This window comes from Nyctereutes procyonoides, unplaced genomic scaffold (genome assembly GCF_905146905.1).
Source record: "Nyctereutes procyonoides isolate TBG_1078 unplaced genomic scaffold, NYPRO_anot_genome, whole genome shotgun sequence".
NCBI lineage: Eukaryota > Metazoa > Chordata > Mammalia > Carnivora > Canidae > Nyctereutes > Nyctereutes procyonoides.
The window spans coordinates 3,204,358-3,213,866 of record NW_026575020.1 but is presented as its reverse complement, the minus strand read 5'-3'; the positions used below and the strand labels follow the sequence as shown (position 1 = coordinate 3,213,866).

General features: G+C 46.5%; 1 protein-coding gene across 1 annotated transcript; it reads right to left on the bottom strand.

Annotated features, from left to right (window-relative positions):
* Positions 1-704: 704 nt before the first annotated feature.
* LOC129506974 (keratin, type I cuticular Ha7-like) lies at positions 705-5,969 on the bottom strand. Its single transcript, XM_055321053.1, has 7 exons — positions 5,484-5,969; positions 4,343-4,425; positions 3,156-3,312; positions 2,667-2,828; positions 2,455-2,580; positions 1,857-2,077; positions 705-1,145 (listed from the first exon to the last, which is right to left on the bottom strand). The coding sequence occupies exons 1-7, from the start codon at positions 5,910-5,912 to the stop codon at positions 1,010-1,012; spliced, it is 1,314 nt and encodes a 437-aa protein (XP_055177028.1). The 5' UTR covers positions 5,913-5,969; the 3' UTR covers positions 705-1,009.
* Between the last annotated feature and the right edge of the window lie 3,540 nt (positions 5,970-9,509).

Below are 9,509 nucleotides of genomic sequence, written 5' to 3'. Positions count from 1 at the left end.
CCAGTGACTCTCAAATTTGAGTATGCATAGAATCACCCAAAGGACTAAATAAACCAGATTGCTTACTCAGAAAGGTGAGTGGTGCCCAAGACTTTGCATTTCCTAAAAGTCCCCAAGTAAACCTGGTACTGCTGGTTGGAGGACCACACTTTAAGAACCACTACCCTAACCCTTCTCATGTTTAATTTTTTTTCCCTTCAAAGCTTCCAAAGTACAGGCTTTGAACCTAATTCAAAGAGACTGGGATTCGAGTCTTGATTCAGCCATTAGCTGCTCCCTCTTTGCAGGGTTTGGTGGGACCCTGTGTCACAAGATCCATAAAGCCCCAGCACTATGCCTTGCTCACCATGCTTACTTTAAATAGAGTATTCTAGGAGGTACCAGCAGAACTTCTGACCTGAGCTTTTCCTTTGCACAAGGACCAGAGGCTTCATCCTGATAAGGGGGATTTTATTTGGTGCCTGTGTTTTAAAAGTTCTGTGACTCTGGCTCTAAATAGGCTTTAGATACCCAGTTACAGCTGGTTATCTCTGAACTGTGCTATTTTGCTGCAGTCCTCACTGGCTTTGCCATCTCCCAGAACCCCTCTAAGGTGAGAGGGTGAGAGATCCCCAACCCCTGCTTCTGTGGAGACAGCTGGCTCAAGGGGCCCTCAGCAACACTCTTGATGTAGGGTGGAGACACCGATCACAGGTCTTGGGCTCTTCATGCTGCCAAAGTGAAGTTTATTAGCAAAATAAAAACAAAGATATCTACCACAGCTCAGACTGTGAGGCAACAGAAGGAAGCAAAAGGAGCATCCAAGACACCTTAAGGAGAGGAAGCCCAAATCCAGGGGCCAGGGCTGAGCTGCCAGACTGGAAAGCCCAACAGCAGAGAAGCACTGCCTGGTATCAGTCTCCTGTACAGCTGGCTGGGGGAGCAAGGCCTGGGGTGGCAGGCCTGCAGAGTGGAGCCAGCCAGGCTGCAGATGGTTCCCATTTCCTGATTCCTCAGGCTAAGGAGTGTGTCAGCATCGAGATGATGAACAGGTACCACAGGAGGCCCGAGGGGGCCCAGAACGGCAGGGAGAGCAGGGGGTACAGGCTGCAGGGGCTGGACAGAGGGTGCTGGCTGCTGGGGTTGCACATGGGTTGCAAGGGAGCCTGCGGAGAGAAAAAGGTGTTTGGAACACTGTATCAAAAGTGCATGAAAGACTAAAGTACACAGACACTTTCCAATTGGGAAAGCAAAGGAGAATGTAAACCTTGGAGGTCCTGCTAGGCCTAGAAAGGGGTAGCGACATGGCCAGAATTACACCAGAGGTAGGATCAGAGCTCGGGGGACCTCTGTGCAAAAAACAGCCCTTCCTGCCGCGGGCAAAGGAACAAGGGCAAAAAATGCAGAAAGGCTGGCTGGGCAACAGCAGGCCAGATGTCCACTGCCCTCCCGATTGACGCACAGGCCCCAGTCTTGTTCCTTATTGCTTCATGAGGTGTTCTGTCCACCTTACCTGTTACACAGGACAAAATGAAAGAATGGCTGCAAATGCCCTTAGCAATTTTTTTTTAACACTGAGTATGAAGAATCCCTATTATGAGAATACTTCTTCCAGAGAGAATTTAACGAAACCAAATGTGCTGAGCTCTCAGTATTTCAGCTCCCCGTGGCAGTGATTGGCATCTGGGAATGTGACGTAGTGAGCAGAATGGATGGCATGAGCTGAAAAGCTCCCACATGCCCTCCTCTACATCCAGGCAGCTCATCAAGCTTGCTGGATAGCAAATTTGTCCCCTTGACATCCCTCCTTTCAAATCCTCCCCACAAAAGGTCTGTGCTTTTACACATGACATTGGCACAAACATCAGGGTACACACTTGCAGTCCTCGCTCTCCAGAAGTTTCCGGTATGTGTTGATCTCACACTCCAACCGAGCCTTAACGTCCAGCAGCACCTGGTACTCCTGGTTCTGCCGCTCCAGGTCACCCCGGATCTCAGACAGCTGCTCCTCCACGTTGCTGATCAGGATCTGCATCTGGGCCAGCTCCGTGCCAAAACGGGCATCGGCTTCACACAGAGAGTTCTGCAGACAGTCTTTCTGTAATACCAAAGACAGAGCCAGATGGAAAATCGTGGACTGAAGCCCCCAGTCTCTCCAGTAAGACTGTGTCACCCCAAGGTGTTGCCAGGCCTGGAGAACAACCTAGCTCCTGTTAGCACTCCTCAGCTGGAGGAACTAATGACGTGCCATTGCTCATCATTGTAGACCTCAGGATAAATTTGCAGGACCTCGCTCATCTGAAGGAATGTTCATTCCCTCAGCAACCACATCTATGAGAAAGTTCTTGCAAAGGCAAAGAAGTCAGGGTTTGAACTGTGTCCTGGTCTGTACTTAAGGGAGGCAGGGACTGAACCAGGAACTGCTCTTGGGAATGGGAACCAGGCTGAGTCTTCCAGGTGTGCAGAGGAGCTCACCAGCGTGTGCTGGGCCTGAAGCTCCACCTCCAGGGCGTTCACCGTGCGTCTCAGCTCCAGGATCTCCGACTGGCAGCACCGCAGCTCCTCGGAGCAGGACATGTCCTGCTGGCTGATGCTCTCAGACTGAAACACAAGTGCACAGAGACATGATCAGCAGCCTGCCTGTGTGGAAGCCCGGGTCCCTCCCTGCTCCGAGGCAGCACCCTCACCTGATCTTGGAACCACTCCTCCACATCATTGCGGCTGGTCTGCACCATGGCCTCATAGTGGCACCTCATGTCCTCCAGCACCCTGCCCAGGTCCACGGTGGGCTCGACATCCAGCTTAATCTGGAGCTTGTCCCCCAGCTGGCACTTTAGGGTGTGGACTTCCTTTGGGGACAGGAGAAAGACATCCCACTCGTGGAACCCCCACTGTCCTCTACCCAAAGCCTCATCTCCCACTTCCCATTCTCCCCAGTGATTTCTCTGTGCTCCTCTGAGGATGGGGCACCACCTGCATTAGCCTAGCAACTTCCAGAGGCTGCAATGAAGAGCAAGTTCCCACTGAAAGCTGGAGCTTACCTCCATAGCTTGTGAGCCTTAACCATGAGGCAGGGCCTACAGAGCTTCCATCCTGAGCAGGAGGAAGAGCTTCATTTCTTCCCCCAAATGAGCCTGAACTTACCCCCAAGAAAATCTTACACAAAGGCCACGCACCTGCTCATGGTTCTTCTTAAGGCAGAGCAGCTCCTCCTTAAGGGACTCCAGCTGGGCCTCCAGGTCACACTTGGCAAGTGTGAGGTCATCCAACATCCTGCGCAGGCCGCAAATGTCAGCTTCCCCCAGCTGGCAGAGCGAGTGCTCTGTCTGGTACCTTTAGCAGGAAAGATACAGGACTCAGGGTTAGAGGGCAGAGGGGCCCCAGGATATTGGTAGCCACTCCACTGGCCATCTTTCTTCGGTCTAATTGTGAGTTGGCATTTTCTATGTGGCACACTCCCAGCCCAGAAAGCAATGGGATGTTCCCCCACTCATTTGACATTAAGCACCAATGACAAGCCGGACAAAGAAGCCAGTACTGAGGGTGCTGGGTAGACACATGTCCAGCACCTGCCCTCATGGGCTCATGGCCAAAGGGAAGGTGGCAGCAGAGTAACCTGGCAATTGCCACACCAGGTTGTGCCTACAGACCCTCATCTTCCCCCACCCCTACTGAGGCAGACTCTGGGTTCTCTCTCAGATTAGAAGCCAAAGGCCAGAATGGGAGGATGGAAATGGCTTTCTTTAGCTCCAGAGGAGTAAGGCTTCCACCGAATTTTGAAGAAAGACTATAAAACACACTGCCTCTTCCTGCTCCCAGGTTTGACCTTCTAAGGTGGCATAAACTTTTCACACATGGGTGCCTCCATCATAGACCATGAAGCATGACTTTTGTTGTGAGTTACTGGTGCTCACAAATTGGGTGGGCTTCAGTGTGGAAATATCCTCACAGAGGCAGCTGAATTTGGTAGGAAATGACCTCAGGGTAGGAAATATGAGGTCGGGTCCCAGTTCTTCCACTCAGTAGCCACATGACTTCAGGTAGGTTGCTTCAGGGCCTGGAGCTTTGTATCCTCACAAAGACAAAGACATCACTGCCCTGCCTACCTCCCCAGGTCCTTGGAACAATAGCAGCAAGTGTATGATATATTCTCAATCACGCTGTGAAGCATAAAAGCTACACAACTGAGGGGCAAAGGAATGTTCTTTCAAGATCTTGGGCATAATGCCCCCTGTTTTATCCTGCTATAACTGTCAGTTCGGGAGCTTAGTCAATTATATCTCTGATGCCAACTGTATCACAAGAGAGAAGAAATCAGAGTAGGTACCTGGCTCCTCCCTCTGCCTGTTGTACCCCAACTCACTTGGTCCTGAAGTCATCTGCAGCCAGCTTGGCATTGTCTATTTGCACAACCAGCCTGTTGTTCTCAGATTTGATGCACAGAATCTGGGGGAAAGAAAATAGGCCCGGTAATTCACTATCTCCAGAGCCATCAATGGCTTGAGTCAAAAGAAGTTCCATTGGCTGAGATTCAAATGACAACATCCTCTTGGACAACACAAACTCCCAAACACATAAGAGATGCTAGTGTGGTATAGGAGAGGGGGTGTGTATGAGGATGCTTGTCAAAGGCAAAAGGCATACAGCCAAAAGAACTGGGAAATGGAAAGGAATAGTGAACTGAACATATAACAGAGACTTAATTTTATTTTGCCAGCCATAATATTTAGCCTGATATGAACAAGATCTGAAATCTAGGCCACAGGACAATGGGCTGGTTATAAAAGGTTTAAATAAAGGCAGATGCATTCTTAATAAGAAGTCCCTTATGCCGGTTGGTCAACTTCCCCAAAGGTCTTCTGTGAATCTAGCCAGGTTTCTGTGGCCCCTACTTGACATTTTTTGTCTTCCTATCTCCAAAACTAAAATATAGGCCCTAAGGAAGCATTGCATTGATTATTAAAGGGGCCAGCAGATATGCAGAAGAGACCAATGCTACTGAATAGCCATATACTGGTTCATGAAGGGCATTAGAACATGCTGCCTTGTACTGCACCAGAAATTCGGTTGCGCTGATTTTGCAACTACAATGTTATAATTCTAAGTACTGAGACTAAGTAAACATAAATTCAGAATCCTGAATTCTACATCTCATCTTTTACATGGTCCCATTCACCTCCACTCAAGAAATTCTCTTCCCACAATAAAAAAAAATTTTTTTTCAACTGAGGCTGTGTTCACTCCCAATCCAGGCCCTTAAAATTTTGTGCAAATGTCAGTAATCTTTTTCTGTAAAGAGCAAGACAGTAAATATTTAAGGCTTTGAAGGCCATGAATCTGCTACAACTACTCAACTCTGCCATTAGATCACGAAAGCAGTCATATGCAATACACTAACAAATGAGCATGGCCGTGTGCCAATAAAACTTTATTTATAAAATCAATCAGTAGGCCAGATGAGCCATAGTTTGCCAACCCCTCATCTGGAGCACTAAAAACCTCACCTTCTGCTGGAGCTCCTCGATGGTCTGAAAGTAGGACTGGTAGTCTGGACACATGCTAGACTCGTGGCATTTGCTTGCCTCTCGGATAGTGGTCTCTAGCTCTTCATTGTCCCTCTCCAGCTGGCGCACCTTCTCCAGGTAGTTGGCCAGGCGATCATTCAGGAACTGCATGGTCACCTTCTCGTGGCCATTGGGAGCGCCTTCCCCATAGTTCTCACAGACTCCAATGTTTCCAGGAATGCTGCGGGTCCCTGGCAAGCGGCAAGCAGTGTGGCAGCTGTGGGGCATACAGAGGCTGGGTTGGCCCAGAGGGGTTGCCCCCACACGCGGTCGGTTGGCATGTGCCACGGTGGCTGACAAGCGCAGGGATGCAGCCTTGGCCTCTGAAACCTGTTTACTGAGGAGAGAACTGCAATGATGAGAAGTCATGGTACTGAAAGCCAGATGTGTGCTTTGCCCACAGTTGGATTTGCTTGAAGTGGAAGCCTTCATTCTCTTCCAGACCTTATATATGCCTGTAGTGGGTGTTGGTGCAAGAAAACAGGCATTTTCCTCATTAATATTTATGTTGATTCTTATACAATCACTCTATTAGTCAGTGATTTTTGTCTCATATAAAGAGTTAATGAGCTCATGAAAGAGGCCTTCACCCACACAGGATACTTCCCCTCATTCTAGGGTCCTAGGACACAGAGAAAATGTGTCCCACATTCTGTGGTTTAAGTCTCTTTACCCTCTGCCAGCTTATATCTGTGAGATAATTGAGAACCAGAGACATGTAAAATTCCCTCAAGATCTTTCCAACTCTAGTATTCTTTTCCTGCCTCCAAATGTTCCCATTCTGGCAAAGTCTAAAATAGTGATCAGTCAGGCACGGCACATTGAGAAAAGCAAAACAAATTATAATTAGTTTGTTTCAGCAGATGTGTATGGAGTCTCTACTGTGAGATATAGCTTAACCTGCCTGGAGGGAGGGGGTTAGATTTCAATAAGAGGAATAAGAAAATAAATGACCTTTATTATAAAGGCAATAAGAGAGGGTGCTTAAAAAAAAAGAAAGAAAAGCTATATAGATCTTAAGAAGAGAGCTCACTGAGTGGCCAGAGAAAGACTTCATAGAGCAGGGAGCATTTAATATGTGTTTTGAATGATGGTTTCCAGAAGGGACTGGAGGAGACACCATCTCTCATAGAGACCAAAATTAACAGAATCAAATGTGTCTGGAAAATGGAAAATATTATAGCTGTGCTGGCCCTTATAATGAAGACACATGCCAGTGCTGGAAAGTTGCATTTAGTCCAGGTTGTGGGAAGCCTTAAATGCCAGGGCCATCCCATATATAGTCTTCAGCTAAAGACAAATCAAAGGTAGGAATCTGCCTCTGGAAGCTGACTCTCCTCAAATATGAGGAAAAATAAATATTCCAGGTTCCTTATGAAAAGGAGATAAAAGTCTTCTGTATAAACATTAGAGGATAACATCATGCCAGAATGACAAAAAAGAAACTTAACTTCCAAATTGATTGTGGTGTCTAAAAACTTAATAGATACTTTTTAATTACCCTGATTTTTGGGTACCTGTACCCAAAATAATTACCCATGGGTCAAAGGAAACATCAGATGAGAAATTAAAGTATTTTAATCTGAATTAAAATGAATATACAAACAGATTTGGGCAATTAAGACTTTCCCTGTGCAAGCATGAGACAAATAGGCAGTTTGGAAAGTGGGGAGGGGGGACACTTAATGACTGAGACAGCATAATCTGTGATTCCCAAGAAATAAAATTATGTTTTTGTGGTTTAGAGCCTAGAGGCTAATTAAGGCGGGCAGTGATTAGTACTTTATGGTGTCTATTCTCAGGCACCTCCCCCTCCTTTCTGGCATCTTGCTTTGTAAGACACTGGTCCTCTCACCCACTGACTCCCTCTTCACCTTGTTTAAGAAGATACATACTCAAGAACTTTGATCTTTCATCTTTTGAAACTTCGTACATTTCTTTGAAATGCACCTACCTTGATTGTCCATTACTTAGCAGACTCTAAATTAAAATTTAAATTTCCTTAATCTTTAGACACACTCAGAGCATCAGAAGCTTTATGGCCTCCTCTATTCCTAAACAAGCCAGTGGCCAGTTGTTCAGTATGCCATGGAAAAGGGCAGCCAGCCAGCTTCTAGGCTATGCTAACGAAGACGCTGCTTTGACCCCATTCCTAAGATGAATGAATTCACCAGGAGGGGCCCTTGAGGCAGCAGGTACATGTTTTAGGTGGCTCTAAAACATGGAATCTGAACCAAAAGGGATCTCAAAGTCCTCCAGTCCTTTTTGGCATTAAATCCCTCCTGATAACTTTCCAATTCATTGCCCAGTCCACCACTCTCCAGAAGGCCCATCCCACCATTGGCCATCTGGGCCCCTGTAGGTCACAGTTTCCCAGGCTTTGTGCAAGATGCTTGAGTCAAGAGATAAATAATAACTAACTCTGTCTTCAGGGGCTTACAATACAGAGGACTGTGTAGAAAGTTCTTTATGCAGAGACATATCTACCTCCATGCTGTTTATGTCTATTGCTTTCATTTGTTCCTGCATTCATTCAATAAACATTGAGCGAGTACCCATTCTGTGCCAAGCAGGCTCTGAGGCTGGATGCTGGTGGTATGTTAGCAAGTAAATCAAAGAGTTTGCCTTTCATTAATTTACTTTCTAGTTCTACGCATGGGGTCCCACAGAGGATGAGTCCCTCCCACATGGCAGACCTTCAGCTCTTTGTGGCAGATTGTTCTCATCCCCCTCGCCACCCTGAGTACATTCCTCTGAATACACTCCATGGAGTCTCTACTACTTTTAAGTGAGGGCCCTAGAATGGAATTTCTGGTGAACTGAGAGATTAAGAGGCTGCCAGCAGATGACCAGCAGACCTTCTTGCCGAGGACTGTTATGTGCAGTAGGCTAGTGCCACCAACTCTTCGGCCATGATATCCACTCATCTATCAGTTGGTCCCATATACAATCCGTTAAACCCATGGAAACACTTCCCCTTAACTACTCTATGCCCAAATATGGGCAATATTCACCAAGGCAGGGTTTACCACCATCAGTGAACTTGTTCCCATGAGCTACTCCAAGTGATTCAATATTCATATAAGCTCCTCCAATACTCAGAGCCCTCTCAAGGCACCATGAGGGTTGCAATGATGGATCCTAGAATTCCCATCTCTGAAAAAAGCTTAGAGCTGAAAGAGAAATAGGTCATGTCATTCAAAAGAAAGAGAAGTCACAGAGAGAGCTGCGGGGGTGGGCGCCGGGACATCAAAGAAACTTTATCTGGATCTTGAAAGATATATAAGATTTGGACAAGCAGAGGAAAGAGAGAAAGGATTTTCTAGAAAAAAAATAAATAAGTATAGGCACACACTCAGAAACAGAACCCTATATGGTGGGCTCCAGAGAAGCAGGGGTGCAACCTCAGGAATCTGCCTCAAAAGAAACAACTTTAAATGAAACAAAAATGTAGACCTCAAGAGTCAAATTACATTTTTAAAGCCTATAAAACTGAAATTTATACTAATTTATGCTAAAAAATGTGGTCTCCTTATATTTTTATAACTTCTACACAGGTGATTCTCAAACCTCAGGCTGCATCAGAATCACCTGGAGGGCTTGCAAAAAGGCTGATTGCCAGGCCCTGTGCCAGAGTTTCTGACTCAGTAGGCTTGGGGTCAGGCCCAAGAGTCTGCATTTCTATCAAGTTCTCAGGTGATACTGAGTCTGGGGACTGGGAAGCACACTCATACTCTCTCTCTCTCTCTCTCTCTCTCTCTCTCACACACACACACACACACACACACAAACCTATATATTCAGAGTTGATACACACCATCACGTTTGACTACATACTATATGCTACCTAGTATTGTACTACATACTTCAATCCTTTCAACCACATTGCAAAGTGGTTGCCAGTATCCCATTGTAGAATAAGAAAAAGCTCAGAGCAGTTAGGTTAGCTCAGACAAGCTCACAAAA